Source organism: Myxine glutinosa, chromosome 6 (assembly GCF_964187855.1).
Source record: "Myxine glutinosa chromosome 6, kmMyxGlut1.1, whole genome shotgun sequence".
Lineage (NCBI taxonomy): Eukaryota > Metazoa > Chordata > Myxini > Myxiniformes > Myxinidae > Myxine > Myxine glutinosa.
Window position 1 is genome coordinate 122,689,254 of NC_136266.1, and position 19,296 is coordinate 122,708,549.

Consider the following 19,296-nt stretch of genomic DNA (forward strand, 5'->3'; position numbering starts at 1 on the left):
AGGGCGCAGCTGTGCTGCTGATGCAATGCCATCTGCTGGTTAGGGCAGGAATTTGGAATTTGGCCACGGTGCCGGCAATGGCAAGGCGCCTTCTATCCGTGAAGGACAGCATGGGATCTTTAACATCCACCATTGAATGCTGGCAGACAGAACGCCCATTTAACGTCCATCCAAGGGACAGCACACACATTGAATCGCCCTACCTGTGAAACACTTTTTCGAACCCAGGCTAGACAGGTTAGAGGCGAGTGTGCATACCTCTTGGCCATCCCGTCAGCCATTCTAGGGGGATTACCACAATTATGCCATCGAGTAGTTGCCTGCACTTTGATTTACTTGATAAGTGAATGTTTTTGGTTCCACGATATCTCTTGTATCTCTTTCTTCTTCTTTCATATGGCTCAATGGAAAGCATCATTTCTCTTTGATATTGAAGTCATATTGTATACCTTTGTGCTGAACATGAGGGACATTTTTCTCACCCTTTTGTGGTCAGGCCAAGCAGCACAAGAAAGCATGCTTGTGACACTACCATTGCCAAGAGAGTTTAGGGACCACATATTTATATTTATAGTCAACCACATATTATCGTCAACCATGTGTTGAGGAAGGATGAAAGTGACTGGTTGAGAAGAGTGATGGAAATGAATGTAGAAGGAAGTAGAGGACGGGGAAGACCGAGAAAGACTTGGCTAAAGATGGTCGAAGAAGAAATGTGGGCAAGGGGGTTAACAAGTAGAGATGCAGAAAATAGGGCAAAATGGAGAAGATTGTCATGGGGACCGCAAGGCTAACTCCCACTCGAGCAGGGAAAATGGCGTGAAAATGCCTGTTGTTGTTGTTGTTGTTGTTGTTGTTCTCAACCAGTCACTTTCATCATTCCTCAACACATTACCAAACCATCTCAACCTGTTTCTCTTCACAGCATGCATCACAGGCTCTATTCCCATCATCTTTCGCAATTCATCATTTGTCTTCCTCTCTCTCAACGATACTCCACACATCCACCGAACCATTCGCATTTCCACCCTTTCCAGCCTTCGTTGCTGCTCTACGTTCATTACCCATGTCTCACTCCCATAAATCATAACAATTCTCACACATGCAGCATACACCTTTCCCTTCAGCTTCAACGACACTCCCTTCCTCGTCAGCATGCCACTCAGTTCCCGAAACTTCTTCCATGCACATCTCACTCTAGCAACCGTTGCCGAGTCTGATCCACCTTCTCCATTCAGCATGTCTCCAAGGTAGCAAAATGTTTTCACACCTTCCACCTTCACTCCATCTCCAAGATCCAACTCAACATTTCCTCCATCTGCAGCTCCCTCTGTGCACACCTTACACTTGAATGTACCTGCCACAGTGGTTAATGACCATCTGAAACCACTACATTTTTGATGAACCCACTCAGCGCACATTGTACATTGAATGGAGTTCACTCCGACACCCTTCCTGCACACAGCACACGGCCACTTCCCAGTTCTTTCCACCTCACCACATGCTTTACCACTTGCCATCACCTTTGTTTTTCCGATATTCACCTTCAGACCTTTTTTCTCCATACATTCCTTCCACTTGTTCATCTTCTCCTTCAGTCCATCCATACTCTCCCCAATCAGCACCAGATCATCTGCATACAACAACTCTCATGGTAAACCCTCCTTTACATTCCGAGCCAGCACCTCCATCACAACTACAAATGGTAGTGGACTTAGTACTGACCTCTGATGCACTCCCCCCTTCACCGCAAACTCACCACTGTTCCCGCCCTTCGTCCTTACAGCTGTGCGCGCTCTTTTGTACATTGCCATCACTACTCTGATCAACCACTCCTCCACTCCTAACTTCCTCAATGCCCATGTCACTACTTCACGTGGAACCCTATCGAATGCTTTCTCCAGATCAACAAACCCAAGAAACAACTTCTTCCTCTTCTCCATGTATTTCTCCTGCAACTGCCTCACAATAAAGAGCGCGTCTGTCGTTCCTCTTCCTGGCATAAATCCAAACTGCATTTTGTTGATCTTCACCTTCTTCCTTATCCTCTTCTCCATCACCCTTTCCAATAGCTTCATTCCATGCTCCAATAACTTTATAGCTTGATACAAGCCACAGTACAGAGGGTCACCTTTCGCCTTGTATAGAGGGACGAGGATACTCAGTTCCCAATCCACTGGAATGCGGCCTTCTTTCACCACCAGATTACAGATCTCTGTCATTCTCTTCATACCCCAATTTCCCGCTGCCTTCAACATATCTCCCACAACTCCCGTCGGCCCTCCCGCTTTTCTACTCTTCATTGCTTTTATCGCTTCCTCAACTTCCTTCTCAGTTACCTTCTCTGCCGGTCTTAAAACTGGGTTACTCTCTATGTTGCCATCCCATTCATTCTTTGCATTCAACAGCATTTCCATATATCTCTTCCATCTTCCTTTAATTCCATCTGGGTCCACAACGATTTGTCCCACTTCATCCTTCAAGCAACTCACCCCCATCACATCACATCTCTCTTTCGCTATCTGCTTTGCAATCCTGAATACTGCTCTCTGACCCTCTTCTGAATCCAAGCGTTCTCCGAACATTTTCCTACATGCCTCCTTCGCCTTTGCTACCTCTTTCTTTGCAGCCTTCTTGGCTGCCTTATAACTTTCATGCTCTGCCTTTCCGGCCCCGTACCCTTCACCTTCTGCCACTCCTTGAACTTCTTCCTCTTCTCGTCAATCCTCTTTCCAACTTCATCATCCCACCACCATGTTTCCGAGTACCTCGGTGGTCCTTTTGTCCATCCACATACCTCACCAACGGCTCCCAACAGACTGTCTTTCATTGACATCCAACTACTTTCAAGCTCAACCACATCATCCTCGACCATGCTCAGCCTCTCTTTTAATGCCTCCCTCACTGTCACCTCTTTCAACCTCCACACCTTCATTCTCGGTTGGTACTTCACTCACCAAGCTCTCCTCGCACCTTTCACCCTTATGTCGCAGACAAGCAAGTGGTGCTGTGAAACAGCCTCCTCCCCCGGGATCACCTTTGTGTTCCGGAGGTGCCCCCTATCTCGCCTCCGCACCATCAGGTAGTCAACGGTTGTCGTCGACCCACCTGGCGTGTATGTAACAAGCTTATTATCCTCTTTCTGGAACTGAGGGCTACAAATCAACAAACCAGCTCCATCAGCAAACTCCAAAATCTTTTCACCTTCTCCATTCCTCACACCATTTCCGTAACCCCCATGAACTCCCTCAAAACCGTCCATACTCCTTCCCATATGTCCATTTAGGTCTCCTCCTACCACAACAACTTCCTTATCTTTCACGTTTTCCATCAGCTTCTCTATCGCACACCAGAACTTGTCCTTCTCTTCATCGCTCCGACCAACTTGCGGAGCATATCCCGAGATGACGTTCACCAAGAGCTTTCCAATCATCATTTTCACCATCATCAACCTTTCACTCACTCTCGTCACACTCACCACACTGTCTATAAACTCGTCAGAAAACAGGACACCAACGCCATGCACGCCCTCCGGGAACCCTTGCCACACAAACTTGTATTTCTGTCCCTGCCTACCCTTCACCATTCTCACCCCACTTCCCTTACATCTCATCTCCTGCACACAACATATGTCCACTCTTCTTCTGACCAATACTTCCACCACTTCTCCTGATCTCCCTGTCATTGTCCCTATATTCCATGTCCCAAACCTCAGAAACTGATCTCCACGTCGGGCATCATACTTTCGTCGTCATAAATGGAGTGATTTCCACCCTTGCTTCGATCGGGTTCCCCACCTTGATTTTTGTCGAGAGGGGGTGAGGACCCCCACGGGGTACTTTGGGCTGTACCCTGCCCATATGTAGTTGTAATTGTCATGGTTCCCTTTTTGAGGCAATGGTTTATGGCCGGATGCCCTTCCTGCCACCAACCCTTATAGTCACCTCTTACGACACGCAGGGATACGGTGTACCTATTCTAAACCGGGGTACACACCGGGTTGGGTCCACATATTTATGACGTATGCAAATATGGCTGAAGGTGACCTATTTATGACTACACAAATATGGCTGGGATTGTTACCCAACCATTTCTCTAATATCGTCCATACCCTATCCTTCCCTTTCTGCTTCTCACCTCGCAAACGTCCTTCCCTTCTCTCCCCAGTTCTCTTCCCTCCTTTCGCTTCCTTTTCCCAATTCTAATTTTCCCAATGTCACTCCCTAACATGCATATATAAGAAAAAATGGTCCTTTAATGGCCCTGAGTCTCTACTGCTGTATTGCTGAATCTGGGCAAGAGCTAAGTGGCCAATTATTTGGTGTCATCTCCACCTAGCATATAGGAGGGGGTTGGAAAATCAAAAAAAGAGAGAATACAGGAATTGGGATGAATGCAGGGATATTGCAAACGTGAAAGAAGATAGGATTCAGGAAAGATTGATTGATGTGGCATTCAAATGAGTCTAAAATTTCACCATTTTGCATACTAAATACTTGTATGGCCCTAACAAATACCAAGCCTATCAAAAAAAAAAAAAACTAAGCACAACTTTCCAGCACACCGTGCAGGCAGGTTTGAATCGACTCTCCACTTGTGCTCAAATTCTCCAGGATTCCCGGCGAAGGAACTTCAGTGGCTAACAGTACTTGTCCACCTGCAGGCACGACTTGCCATCAAGCGTGGAGCAACTGCAATTATATTCGACATTACAGAGAACCCGAATGCCGAAACGAAGGTGAGATGTTCAAAAATACAGCACCCATTCATTTATGTGCATTGCTGTTGCGACTTGAGGTTAAACAATTGTCTATGGTTGTCCTGCCCCCCACTCCTCCCAACACCCCATGTTACTTTTGGATCTCCTGCCCTCCAGTACTCCCCACACACACTGTTTATTTTGTACTGATCCGTACAGTGTATCAGCAATAGTTCTTCCACAAGCTTCGACTATGCATACAATTTTTAGCTCACCTGGAACGTAGTTCCGGATAGCTTATGGGATCGTCCGTCATCCGTGACGTCGTCCTTCAGTCCGTAAACACTTGAAACTTCTCCGAAACTGCTGATTGTATTGTGACCAAACTTGGCTCAAGTAATAATTCGTATGTTGCAACTCATGTTTGTTTAGGTTTGTTTGGGTTCAGGCATTAAAAAGTTTGGGGTGTAAGGGGGTCTACCAGGGGTCAAATTGGATCCAGGTTTGATGCCCCAACCCACCAAAATAGGTATTTGCTCTCTTCTCCAAAACTACACACACAATTTCAATGAAACTTGATCACAACCGTCACCACACGTGATGTAACAAAGTTTGTTCACAGCATTAAAAAAAAATCGGGCACTGGGGAGGGGGGGTTGCCTCCTCCCCCACCCCCCCAAAAAATAGGTATTTGCTTTTTTCTCAGAAACGACACACACAATTTCATTGAAACTTGACCACAACCTTCATCATCCATGATGTACCAAAGTTTGTTCACAGCATTAAAAGAGGTTGAGGTCTAAGGGGTCTATGGAGGAGGGAGGGGTTCCCCACCCCCTGCAAAATTGTTTTTTTGTTTTTTTTGCTTGTTCTGGTTAAAATGTTATGATTACGTTAGTACGATTCTACCTGCTGCCCTGTCTCCTAGCAACCATTGAAATTGGTTTTAAATACCGTGATACTGTTTAAAATACCTTTAGTCAGTGTAGTATACTGCTTTATTCTACCAGGTGAGCGCCCAGGGGTATTGCCCCTGTTTTGTTTTTGTCCAACCGCTGCTATTGACATATATTTCATTTATTATAATTATATTTTATACATATACTTTATCTTATATTATATTATACAGTGTCTGTAGAAAAGCCCTTGCAAATTTTTCACCTTTTGTTGCCTTATAGCCTGCAATTAAATTGCATTAAATCAGACTTTTTCCACCTTTATTACCCTCGCCTGAGGAGAGGGTATGGCATTTGAGTCCGTTTGCTTGTCTGTTTGTCTGCACAGAATAAATATGATTTTGTCCACAACCGTTGGTCCGATTGACAGGAAATTTTCAACATAGGTGCAACTCCACCTGTATAATTTTTTAATTATAATTATGTCATCATATGTCACGTGGTATGGGCGCCATTTTGAAAAAACCGAAAAACTTTGCACCTCTATATCTCCGAAAGCGCTGCATAGAAAAAAATAAGACGTGGCTCATTGTAAAGAACTCATATGGAACAACATATGTTAATGATGTCATAGGTGCCTCCATTATGACATCATAATTCGACAAGTACAAAACTTCATCCGATCAAGATGAAATTTCTTGAGCATCATCTGGGGATAAATTGCTGGATAAAAAAAATTGATTACGTCATCGGTCACGTGGTTCGGCCGCCATATTTGTTTTAAAACAAAAGCCTTAAAAACCACTGAAAACACATCCTGGCACTCTGATTGCTCTTTCTAGTTTACACATTGTAACCCGCAATTTCCAAGTAAACAAGCGTTACGCCTAGGCCCCCCGTCGGTGAAGTGATGTGAGTTTTGACAAAGTGGAAGACGCAAGGCGGCCATCTTGGATTTTGACGTGGCGACCCAATTTTCAATAGCTTTCTTCCTTATGCCAAGATACACCCACACACCAGATTAGAAGTTGGTACTTCGCTTATTTTTCAAGATATTCCGCTCACAATGTTCAGACATACTTGGCGGCGGCCATCTTGGATTTTGACGTGGCGACTCAATTTTCAATAGCGTTCTTCCTTATGCCTAGATACACCCACACACCAGATTAGAAGTTAGTACTTCGCTTATTTTTCAAGATATTCCGCTCACAAGGTTCAGACATACATGGCATCAGACATACATGGTGGTGGCCATCTTGGATTTTGATGTGTGTTGCACCCACACACCAAATTCGAATGCGGTCCTTCGCTTATGCACGCATGCACGCATGTATGGACGCACGCACGGACGGACGGATGGACACACGGACGGAGGGGAAAACCATAGTCCCCCTTTCGCTCCGCGGTCTGACGGGGGACAAAAAGCGGTTGTTAATATTCAAAACAAAGATAATAAATGTTTCCTATGGTATGGTCTGTTCTCACTCACCTTCATCCTCAAAATAAGAACCAAGAAAGAGTATTTCATTTTAAGAAATATGAGAATACGCTAAATGTTAAAGATTTAAAATTTCCAATGTCTTTAATGGATATTTCTAAATTTGAAAAGATGAATAATCTATCTATTAATGTATATGGATTAACGGATACAAACAAAGTTCAGATGTTAAAAATTTCTGATAATATAAATAATGAAACACATATTGACCTTCTCTTCTTTGCTTTGAAAGAAAAATCACATTATGCTTACATCAAAAATTTATCAAGATTAATCACTTCACAAGTAATCACTAAAAAATGTAAAACATATCCATGTAAGTGATATCTCAACTTCTTTCAAACAAAAGAACGATTAGATCAACATGCAAAATATTGTAGTAATCATAAATCAACTGTAATCAATATGCCAAAAGCAGGATCAGGTATATCATTTAAAGATTCCAACAAATCCATAAAACATCCGTTTGTAATATATGCTGACTTTGAAATATCCTTGAAAAGATGAATGCTGCTTCTCCAAATCCAAAAAAATCATACACAAATAAAAAGCAAAAACATACTCCTTGTGGTTTCTGTTAATTTATCAAATCATCCAAAGGTGATAAATACAAGTGAGAACTTTATAGAGGAGAAGATGCCTCTCGTGAGTTTGTAAAACGACTGGAGAAAGACTGTGTTCGATTAACCAAAATAATGAGAGAAACCTATAAACCCATGTGCTTAACAAAAGAAGCGAGGAAAAAAGTTCAGACAACCAAAGGTTGTATGTCATATTTGTGATGAGAAAATTGGTAAAGGGTTAAAGGTTAGAGACCATTGTCATCTCACAGGTAAATATAGAGGTCCAGCTCATCAAAGTTGTAATATTAATTATAAACTCCCCTCTTTCATCCAAGTCTTTCTTCACAACAACGCACATTATGATACACATCTATTTATAAATGAACTTTCAAAGACATCTGGAGACATTTCAGCAATACCGAACACAGATCAGAAATACATTTCATTCACAAAAACAATTCATACATCTCCTATAACTCATATCCGGTTTCTGGATACATTTAAATTTATGGCAAGTCCATTAATCTAACGGCATCAATTATTAAAAACTTTCCGAGTCTTTCAGAGTATTTCATAAATCAAGAAGAGATTGAACTCTTATCACAAAAGGGTATATATATCCTTATGATTACATGGATTCATTTGATTTGATTTGATTTGATTTGAAGAGATTTAACTCTTATCACAAATGAATATGGATTAATTTGATAGATTTGAAGAAACACAACTTCCCTCAAAAGAAAATTTTCATAACGAGTTAAATAAAAGTCATATAACTGATAAAGATTATACTCGAACACAAAATGTTTGGAAAAAGTTTAATATAAAGAACATTGGAGAGTATCATGATTTTGTATCTTAAAACTGATGTCCTACTATTGGCTTATGTATTTGAGACTTTTGGAACCGTCTGTCATAATAAAAATTCTTTTGGATTTGACCCCGCTCACTTTTACACTGCGCCTGGTTTGGCTTGGAGTGCGATGTGAAAAATGACAAAACAGAATTTGGATTTGATCAGTGATGTAGATATGTTCTTTGTGATAGAAAAGGCTAAGAGAGGGGGAATATTACAAGTCTGTTCCAAGAGATATGCTAAAGCTAACAACAAATATCTTTCTAATTATGATTCTACAAAAGATAGTTCTTATTTGATGTATTACGATGCTAATAATTTATATGGGTGGGCTATGTCTCAATCCCTACCTTATGGAGAACTCAAATGGGTTGAAGAGAAAGATTATGAAAAGGTTTTGCAGGATATCGTTATCTCTACACAAGAAGAATTGGATAAAGCTAAAATTGGATATTATTTTGAAGTTGATTTGAAATATCCTGAAGAACTTCATAATAAACATAAAGATCTACGTCATGCTCCTGATAAAGAAAGTCCAAGAAAAGAATGGTTAAGTAATTTATCAACAATCATTTAATACTAAAGATAAATCAACAGAGAAATTACTTACTACATAATATGATAAAGGAAATTATGTTTCACACCAAAGGAACTTGAGGCAATGTTTATCAGCAGGCGATGGAAAATCTTAGAAATAGACAAAACATAAGACTTGCTACATCTCGGAACCAAGCATCAAAATTAATTAATAGACCCGGTTTTCAAAGAGCAAAGGTGCTTTCAGAGAACTTTTGTGCCCTCCATTTGGTTAAAGAAAGTATTGAAATGGATAAACCTATTTATATTGGAACATCAATTCTTGACTTGTCAAAGTCATTAATGTATGATTACTTTTACAATAACTTAAGGAAGAAATATCAAAATGATGTTAATCTACTTTATATGGATACAGATCGTTTTATTTTGAAAATTGATACAGAAGATGTTTATTCAGATATGATTGATGATATTGATATATACAATACAAGTAATTATAAGTCGGGTGATAAGTTGTTTTCTTCAAAGAATAAAATGGTTATTGGAAACTTTAAGGATGAATTGGGGGGGGGGGGGGGGTAAGGTAATGAGTGAATTTGTAGGATTGAGATCTAAAGCTTATGCCGATAAATATATTGATAATAATATTGAAAAGAGTGATAAAAAGTTGAAAAGAATAAAGAAAAATATTATTAAAGAAACAATAAACATTTTGAAAATTATTATAATTGTTTCACTTTAAAGAAAGAAGAGTTTAGAAAAATGAATACGTTAAGAAGTTATAAACATCAATTATATTCAGAACAGGTAAATAAGAAAGCTCTTGGAGCTTTTGATGATGAGGTTTATTTTAGAAAATGGAATTGATAGTCTCCCTTATGGTTATAAGTGTTAAGATAAATATAAGTGATAAGCAAAAGTGATAAGATAAGTATATAAGTGATAAGATAAGTATATAAGTGATAAGATAAGTATATAAGTGATAAGATAAGTATATAAGTGATAAGATAAGTATATAAGTGATAAGATAAGTATATAAGTGATAAGATAAGTATATAAGTGATAAGATAAGTATATAAGTGATAAGATAAGTATATAAGTGATAAGATAAGTATATAAGTGATAAGATAAATATATGTGATAAGTTAAAAAGGGGGGTTAGGGAATTTAACGGGCTACCGCCGCCTTTTTTATGAATAAATAAATGATAGAACCAAGCAATAACCAAACCAAAGAGTGGAGAAAACAACAACCTTGGTATTTAAATGGAAAACATCATGAATGTGAGAAATATCAAATAAGTCGTATTGAAGAAATAACAGGGGTAAAAGTAGATGAAACAAATAAGCGAATAAATTTAAATACGAATAAGTTGGAGGCTCTGGGAGGTAATATCCTAGAGTGGACAGAAAACTTTGATGGTTGCCAAGAGATTGAGGGGAAAATAATTTACTATAATCTTAAAATGATATGTGGCACTGGAGGATTTCAGACAAGGTCATTAGAGAAGTTTATTATTTCACTAACAGAAGTACCCGGCATTGCCGGGCGGGGGAGGGGAGGGGGAAGAGGAGGGGAGGGGAATGTGGGGGGGGAGGAGAGGGGGGGAGGGGAGAAGAGTGGGAGGGGAGAAGAGGGGGGGGGAAGAACCAGGCATTCCGTGTATAAACGTGAGGGAGAAGAGGGGGGAGGGGAGGGGGGGGATGGGGAGGGTGAAGGGTGAAGGGCACGCGAATCGTCGAATCAGCGCGCTGCTCTGCCACCGATTCAGATTCCGTGTATAATATTCCTCACTGAAAAAAAATATGGATCTAAAGATGAAAGAAGAAAAAAACCTATGTGGTGTGAATGGCAATGTTCCTCGCTGAAATGTGAAAAAACGCAATCGCGCGGCAAGGAACATCACGTGATCGCTCTGAGCGATCGATTGCAACTCTGCCTCATGTCGTGGGCGTGGCCAACGTGGCCTCATGCTCCCAGGTGATTGGCTAACTCGAGCTCGAGAGAGCTATAATGCGCTACGTTTTGGCAAAAAATATGGATCTAAAGATGAAAGAAAAAAAAACCTATGTGGTGTGAATGGCAATGTTCCTCGCTGAAATGTGAAAAAACGCAATCGCTTTTCGCTCTGAAATACGTGCGAACGCGTAACTGAGTTAATGGTGGCAAGGAACATCACGTGATCGCTCTGAGCGAATCAGCGCGCTGCTCTGCCATTCCGGTCATAATATTCCTCGCTGAAATGCGCTGAGGTAAAAATATGGTAAAAAAATATTATGAAATAAATTTTTAGGTCGGCCATGTTCTTCCCAGGCTCAATGGCCACGTCTGTGCCAAATATCAAGTACGCGAGCCTCTCCGTTTAGGAGTCTATCGGTAACATTACACACACACACACACACACACACACACACACACACACACACAAACTGTGTTTTATATATATAGATATCAGCTCAACGGCGCTACCTAAACCGAGTGTTGAATTCTAATATAACATTTGTCAATATTCTAGATGGCGATTCTGCTTTTAAGAGATTTAATTATTACCTAAAAATGAAACACAAATATTTGTTGGGTCTCTCTACGAGTATAATGAAAAATGGGGAGGATTAATATGTTAAGTGCAGGTGTGAGTCAATAGCTTAATTTTCTCCATTGACTTCAATGTTATATTTAATGTGTTTTAGTAGTTGGGTCGATTGAGGATTTAATATTTGTAGATGAGTAAAAAGAGGGTGAAATCTGGGTGAAAAACAGTGAGTTAGTAAGATTTTTTTAGCTCTTTCCCCATTGACTCCAATGTTAAATTTGAGGTGAGCCTGAACCCCCCCTTTCTTTACTACTCCTGTCAGCAATGGGTGTGGCTGAAAGAGCCGAATGCACTAATTAGAAGGGGTGTCCGCATACTTTTAGTCATGTCGTGTATATATCGTACTATATATATTTATTTTTGTATTAATTGCATGTATGTATGTATGTATGTATGTATGTATGTATGTATGTATGTATGCATGCATGTATATCACTGAAGTTTATGACACACTTCTTGCCTTTTTTCCACTTTGCGTTGTTTTTTGGCATTGACCTTAGGTTCATGGAAGAGCTTCAATAGGTATTAAAGTTTATGATGAGGATGTTAAAAGACATCACTGATTGTCAAACAGGCCAAACCAAAATCCTCGTGTTTCTGTTATGTCACTCGCACAGCTGCCAAAAGGTGGGAGATTACTTCAACAGCCCATGATCTACGTGCAAGGCAATGATGCTGTCAAACTCATGGACATTTTGGAGAAAGAGAAGAGTGCCACAGCTCAAATCCGACCCTTGGTCATACCGAAAGTGAGTCTTTCGTCACAAAGTTTTGGCATGGTTGTTTGGTGGAGTTTGTGTTCTTTGCTCGATGGGTTTGGGTGCATCAGACATTGATAGTTGTCCTGTGGCCGTGTTCAGAAATGGCCCGCTGAAGTGGAACTTGGGATATTCATTGCTGTGTTGGCTGTGGTTTGTGTGCTCTGCCTCGCCCTGCTGGTCCGAATGAAACTCACTCAGCGAAACCGTCAGGTATGGCACACTGTATATTGTACACACTTTGTGTCAAAACCCCTTTTGTCAAAACTTTGTCTCCTAGTAATTTTTCTAAATAAATAATAAATGACAGTTGTTTGTTCATCATATTATTCATTTAGAATTGGTCACTGGCTTTGACACCAAAACAATTTTTATTATGAACCTTATTATTATGAATCAAAAAGCTACATATATCGAACAAACAGTTTCAAATGGAGCACCTCGCCATCATTGCAGCATTGAAATTGTGGCATTAGATGTGGCAATAAATGTGAATTGTTGGTCCCAGCTTGCCGGCTTGATGACAGAAGACGCCATTTGCATTTTTGCCGACTCCATCCCGTTTTTTTTTGTTTGTTTTGTTTTTTTGTTTACAGAATCGAGGCTCGTGTAAGAGCTAACACATTGAACATGAAAACATGCACAGACACATAAAACATACAATTTTATTTACACATAAAACTAAACTTGCAGTCTAGAATCCCGTGCGGGCACGGACGATTTGCTAGTATGGAATAATGATTCAATTATAAACTTTGTCTACTGGTTGCATCATTACTGAGCTACAGCTGTCCTACTGATGTAATTTACACCTGCACATTATGACACGAATATGGAATTTTCACAGGGTACCGGCGCACAATGACCTACTTTTATCAAAGACACCGTGAGATCTGTCATGTCTACCATCTAATGCATGTCAACACACAGCTTAACGTCCTTCGAAAGGACAACGCACCAATTGATGCATCGCTCTGCCTAGGAAGCACCAGTCCATCAGTCTAGAGTCTGGCGGAGAATCAAACGCAGACAAGACAGCACCCTCGAAAATGCACTACCTCTCGGGTTACCTGTCAGGAAAGCCTGATGTTGGCTTAACGGTTAAGGTGGCTAGCTTAAGATCTTAGGGTCTTGAATTTAAGCTCTTGTCTTTCCGTTAAATAACACCAGGTGGGTTGACTCGGCCTGTCATCCTTCCGTGATCGGCAAAATGAGTACCGGAAGAGGTTACTGTAATTGTAGGGGGGCACTGCATCAGTGGCTCAGCCATGCTCTCAGAAATGATGGAACCAGCAGCCATAGGCTGCATACAAAATAATAATGAACCTCTCAGGTCTTAAGAGCCTTACAACATCACATGTGGAACTCTGAGTTTTGTTTTCAGGTTGTAGCATCACATTGATGAGGCAGTCCTAAATACATACAATGTCATATTCTGTGTGGGGCTAAACCCCGCTCTAGCAGGGAACATGGCCTTAAAATGCCTGTTGTTGTGTTGTGTGTCATATTCTGTGTGAATACAGGCCTCGGTGGGCCACCAAGGTATCGTGCTGATGAGCCACCTGCAGACAAGGAGGTATGTTAAGGGAGCAAAGAGAGGTAGCTTGCACCTTGAGGCTCAAGAAAAAAACATTGGAGCAGGCAGCACTTGCTCGGATCCAACCTGCGCCATCTGCCTGGAAGACTTCAACCACGGACAGGTCTGTAGGGACTGCAGACAGACATCTTAGCACCTTGAGCTCATGAAATTGCAAGTACAAGTACGTTGAGATGATTTGCTGTAATGTTTGGAAAGAAAAGGTTGTCTAAGATTTAATCCACAGCATCATGTACCATAGTTTATTTGTTTTCATCGCTGAATGACCTCATGTTGCTGCACTTTCACCACAGGAGTTGCGTGTTCTGCCCTGCAATCATGAGTTCCACAAGGCTTGTGTTGATCCCTGGCTTTTTCAGCACCAGACATGCCCACTGTGCATGTACAACATTACAGGTGAAAATAACTGGATGTCAACTGTGCTGCTCGATGGATGGCTTGGTGATTATGTTCCCATGCCTCTGCTTGGATATATTTATGAAAATGAAATACCTTTATCCTGTGCTGCTGTATTATGAAATACCTTTATCCAATGCATCCTGTGTTGCCGTGTTATTCTTTTCAGAAGCAGTTTTGCCCATAATGCCTTGCGTTGAGCCACTGGCCTCTGGGACAATTGCACCACCTCCATTTTCTGGCAGTTCTCGTTGGGTGTTACCTTCCAGCACTATAGCTGGCCAACGATGGCCCATTTCCTCTGAACCTGCTAACCCCTTTGCCAGGATGGTGGCAACTCCTATTGGAGACCATAGCACTTGGCCGTCAGCCCAAGCTCTTCCACCTCTTTATCGTGAGGCGGGGATGCAGATAGGACCAGACGGACCATCTGAGACAGCCTATCCTCCAAATAATTCTGTATACCTGGACTTTCATCACCCACATAGGACTGCCTTGTCATCATGGGATCGTTACTATGGTTTCTGGGAAATGCCACAAGTCCATTGTCCATTTCGCAGAGAACATGTTACCATGTCGACGAGGTTTAGGGAGAATGGGTTTCGGCATTTCCGAGCGCAGCGTACTCATGTGCCTGTTGCACCACGAATGGCACACACAGTTTGTCCTCCCACAGAGGCAGGAGATGACAAGGAATTATCTGGCAGCGGATATGTGGCTGATGGTACAGGAAGTGACTCGACCCTTGCTTCGGTAGATTCACACAGCCATCACGGGGTATATGGCAGCTGCTCCACTGTTCGTAGTTCTCTTAGCAGTGATTTTGACCCATATGTATACCGAGACTCTAATGGTCTTTCGAAGCACCATTGCCCCGGTTTGGGGGTCAGTGAGGGTCATGTAATTTGTTCAGAGTGTCCTAGGCGAGGAAAGCATGGCCTAGTGGTGCCAAAGTCCAGAAGCATGCAGTTTGACACAGCTCCGGCCTTGGCATTTTATAGCGCTTCTCGGCAGCACCAAGCTATTGCAGCTTGCGGAAATGTTTCAGATCCTTTTTCTGCTTATCATTCTCAAGGAGCCTGTTCGCTGGATCCTTCACTTTCTTGTCACTGCTTCACAGCATCAAACATGGCGTGTGGCATAAAATGTGTGGTTACGAGCCCAGACCAAGCCACAGGCTGCAGAGACTGTCACAAGAGGGACAAATTGGTTCAGCATGCTAAAGTCACCACTCCAAGGGTTGAACACGAGATGCAAAGTGATGAAGCTGGTTTGCAGGGCAACTTGAATTGCTACCATGAAAATGCAGACCCCAGTTGTGGCCATTTAACTTGTACTGATGACACGAAACATAAATGTTGTTGCTGTGTGTCATGTCAAACTGAAGATAGAGCTCCCATGGATACTCAAGGGGTCTTGCCATTGCCAGGATGTAGGAATGGTTTATCCAGAATCCATCCAGGCTTGGTAACTGGTGAAGAAGCAGAGCGGCATTGTGGAATGCAAAAAGACAGCAGCAGGAGTAGACCAGGCAAGCAGTTTGCTATTCATGTGTGTGTCCCTTTCCAGGTGTAAATGTGTACTTTTGTATGAAGGTCCTTAAAAATTGCATGTACAAATGTTGGACTTGTGTTTCACCTTTGCTGGATTGCAGGGTGACGCACCCTCCTCCTTCAGGTCGTGTCTTGACCTCTGGCTATCTGGCTTTTTCTTTTGCAGTTTTGGGAAATTGCCTTCGTTGTTCTCCCTCTCCTTCCTCCATATCAGGACTTCCAATTTTTCCAAACAGAAGCCACAAAGTGGTGACTATCGTGTGACATTCTGTGACGGCATTTTGAGCATTTGCCTTCTGGGAGTGCTGAATCAGAGCCGGCGAGGGTCACATCAAGATATCACGTCTGTCCGATGACCTATCAACATTTGTCACCCACCTCGTGCCTTCTGCCCTTTGCTTGGAATAACACCAGGCCGTTTGGCTCTCCATTAACCACGTGGTTTGCCCCGACTCTTGAAAGCACTTACTTTGAGACACTGTGACATAGCACAATTTTCGGAGAGTTGTCGAAATAAACTTTTAGGAAAACGCGAACAAGTTATATCCATAAGGATGTTTTGAGAAAATCACATTACCTTAATCATTTATTTGACATATTTCACATTCAATAAAGAAGCATCCTAAAGTTTCCACTTACCCTATTTAACATAATTTCATAAGGGATAAAATGCAATATTTTAAAGTGTTTTTACCTGTCTATTTATTAACTAATATATTTGTCTGTTTCGATGGTTCAACAGGGAAGCGGTTTTCGAACTCAGTAAATGTATATGAAATGCATGATTAAAATAAATTATATTTTGTCAACTTTTTGCAAGTTTGAGGAGAGGTGTTGTTTTGTGTTCTTTTTAAAGTTTTTACTTTGCACATTGTTTTTCCTTACACAACACCTGTAAATAATGGAACCGAGGTCAATGCACGGAAATTCCATGTAATGTACAGTGCATTCAGAAAGTATTCAGACCCCTTCACTTTTTTCACATTTTGTTGTGTTGCAGCCTTATACTGAAATCGTTTAAATTCATTTTTTCCCTCACCAATCTACACTCAATACCCCATAATGACAGAGAGAAAACAGGATTTTAGAAAGTTTTGCAAATTTATTAAAAAGAAAAAACTGAAATATCACATTGACATAAGTATTCAGACCCTTAACTCATTACTTAGTTGAAGCATCTTTGGCAGCGATTACAGCCTCGAGTCTTCTTGGGTATGACGCGACAAGCTTTGCACACCTGGATTTGGGGATTTTCTGCCATTCTTCTCTGCAGATCCTCTCAAGCTCTGTCAGGTTGGATGGGGGCTGTCGGTGGACAGCAATTTTCAGGGCTCTCCAGAGATGTTCGATTGGGTTCAAGTCAGAGCTCTGGCTGGGCCACTCAAGGACCTTCACAGAGTTGTCCCTAAGCCACTCTTGCGTTGTCTTGGCTGTGTGGTTAGGGTCATTGTCCTGTTGGAAGGTGAACCTTCGGCCCAGTCTGAGGTCCTGAGCGCTCTGTTTCAGGTTTTCATTAAGGATATCTCTGTACTTTGCTCCGTTCATTGTTCCCTCAACCCTGACCAGTCCCCCAGTCCCTGCTGCTGAAAAACACCCCCACAGCATGATGCTGCCACCACCATGCTTCACCGTTGGGATGGTATTGGGCAGGTGATGAGCGATGCCTGGTTTCCTCCAGACATGACGCTTAGAATTGAGGCCAAACAGTTCAATCTTGGTTTCATCAGACCACAGAATCTTGATTCTTACAGTCAGAGTCCTTTAGGTGCTTTTTTGCAAACTCAAAGCGGGCTTTCATGTGTCTTTCACAGAGGAGAGGCTTCCGTCTGGCCACTCTGCCATAAAGCCCAGATCGGTGGAGTGTTGCAGTGATGGTTGTCCTTCTGGAAGTTTCTCCCATCTCCACACAGGATCTCTGGAGCTCAGCCAGAGTGACCATCGGGTTCTTGGTCACCTCTCTTACCAAGGCCCTTCTCCCCCGATTGCTCAGTTTGGCTGGGCGGCCAGCTCCAGGAAGAGTCATGGTTGTTCCAAACTTCTTCCATTTAAGAATTATGGAGGCCACTGTGCTCTTGGGAACCTTCAATGCAGCAGACATTTTTTTGTAGGCTTCCCCAGATATGTGCCTCGACACAATCCTGTCTCTGAGCTCTGCAGGCAGTTCCTTCGACCTCATGGCTTGGGTTTTGCTCTGATATGCATTGTCAGCTGTGAGACCTTATATAGACAGGTGTGTGCCTTTCCAAATCATGTCCAATCAATTGAATTTACCACAGGTGGACTCCAATCAAGGTGTAGAAACATCTCAAAGATGATCAAGAGAAATGGGAGGCACCTGAGGTAAATTTTGAGTGTCATAGCAAAGGGTATGAATACTTATGTCAATGTGATATTTCAGTTTTTTCTTTTTAATAAATTTGCAAAACTTTCTAAAATCCTGTTTTCTCTTTGTCATTACGGGGTATTGAGTGTAGATTGATGAGGGAAAAAGTGAATTTCAACGATTTCAGCATAAGGCTGCAACATAACAAAATGTGAAAAAGTGAAGGGGTCTGAATACTTTCTGAATGCACTGTACTTACCACCCCTTCAACTTCAAAATTGCTCGGCAGTACCCAAGGCCAATACCTCACAAATTTCACGTGAAGTGAATCAGATAATTCAAAATTAGACTACAACACACATATCTGCTGGCTGGGAAGTCGTAGGCTTATTCGCAGCAGTGTGTGATTGATTTTGTTAATGATAAAAAACAAAAAATATTTAAAGAGGAAAAAAAATCAAACAAGGAAGAGTAATCAGAGATTGCAGACCCTCGCCAAGAGGTGTTCTTAGTGGTTTATAAGGCTTTTGTGTTAAAAAAAAAGGCGGCTGAACCACGTGACCGATGGCATCATCAATATTTTTTCTCCTCACCAATTTATTCTTCGATGATGATCAACAAATTTCATCTTGATCAGATGACGTTTTGTACTTGTCGAATTATAACATCATAATGGAGGCAGCTATGACATCATCATTAACATATCTTATTCCCCATGGAGAGTTCTTTACAATGAACAATGTCAATTTTGTCTATGCAGTGCTTTCAGAGATATCGAGGTGCAATTTTTTTTGGTTTTTCCAAGATGGCGGCCGAACTACATGACCGATGACGTCATCATTATTATTTTTTCTCCACCAGTTTATGCCATCATGTCGCTCAAGAAATTGCATCTTGATTGGATGAAGTTTTGTACTTGTCAAATTATCTAATTATGACGTCATAATGGAGGCCTTTGGCTGACAAAGTTAATAATTGGGCACAGTCTATTCCAGGGCAAGACAAATATGTTTGTAAAGTTTGGCGA

At 41.6% G+C, this 19,296-nt stretch overlaps 1 protein-coding gene across 4 annotated transcripts in view; it reads left to right on the forward strand.

The window, feature by feature from the left end:
- The window catches only part of LOC137430248 (E3 ubiquitin-protein ligase znrf3), a 42,367-nt gene extending 25,607 nt beyond the window's left edge, over positions 1-16,760 (forward strand). The window contains exons 3-9 of one of the 4 annotated variants that reach the window (XM_078780444.1): positions 4,664-4,738; positions 12,260-12,391; positions 12,503-12,613; positions 13,924-14,100; positions 14,291-14,393; positions 14,563-15,924; positions 16,113-16,760. In XM_078780444.1, the coding sequence (XP_078636570.1) occupies positions 4,664-4,738; positions 12,260-12,391; positions 12,503-12,613; positions 13,924-14,100; positions 14,291-14,393; positions 14,563-15,924; positions 16,113-16,210 (2,058 nt within the window). In that variant the 3' untranslated portion in view covers positions 16,211-16,760. Of the gene's footprint in view, positions 1-4,613; positions 4,739-12,259; positions 12,392-12,502; positions 12,614-13,923; positions 14,101-14,290; positions 14,394-14,562; positions 15,925-16,112 lie in introns of all 4 variants that reach the window. The other 3 variants (XM_078780445.1, XM_068120965.2, XM_078780446.1) reach the window with 3 other exon arrangements.
- Positions 16,761-19,296: the final 2,536 nt, after the last annotated feature.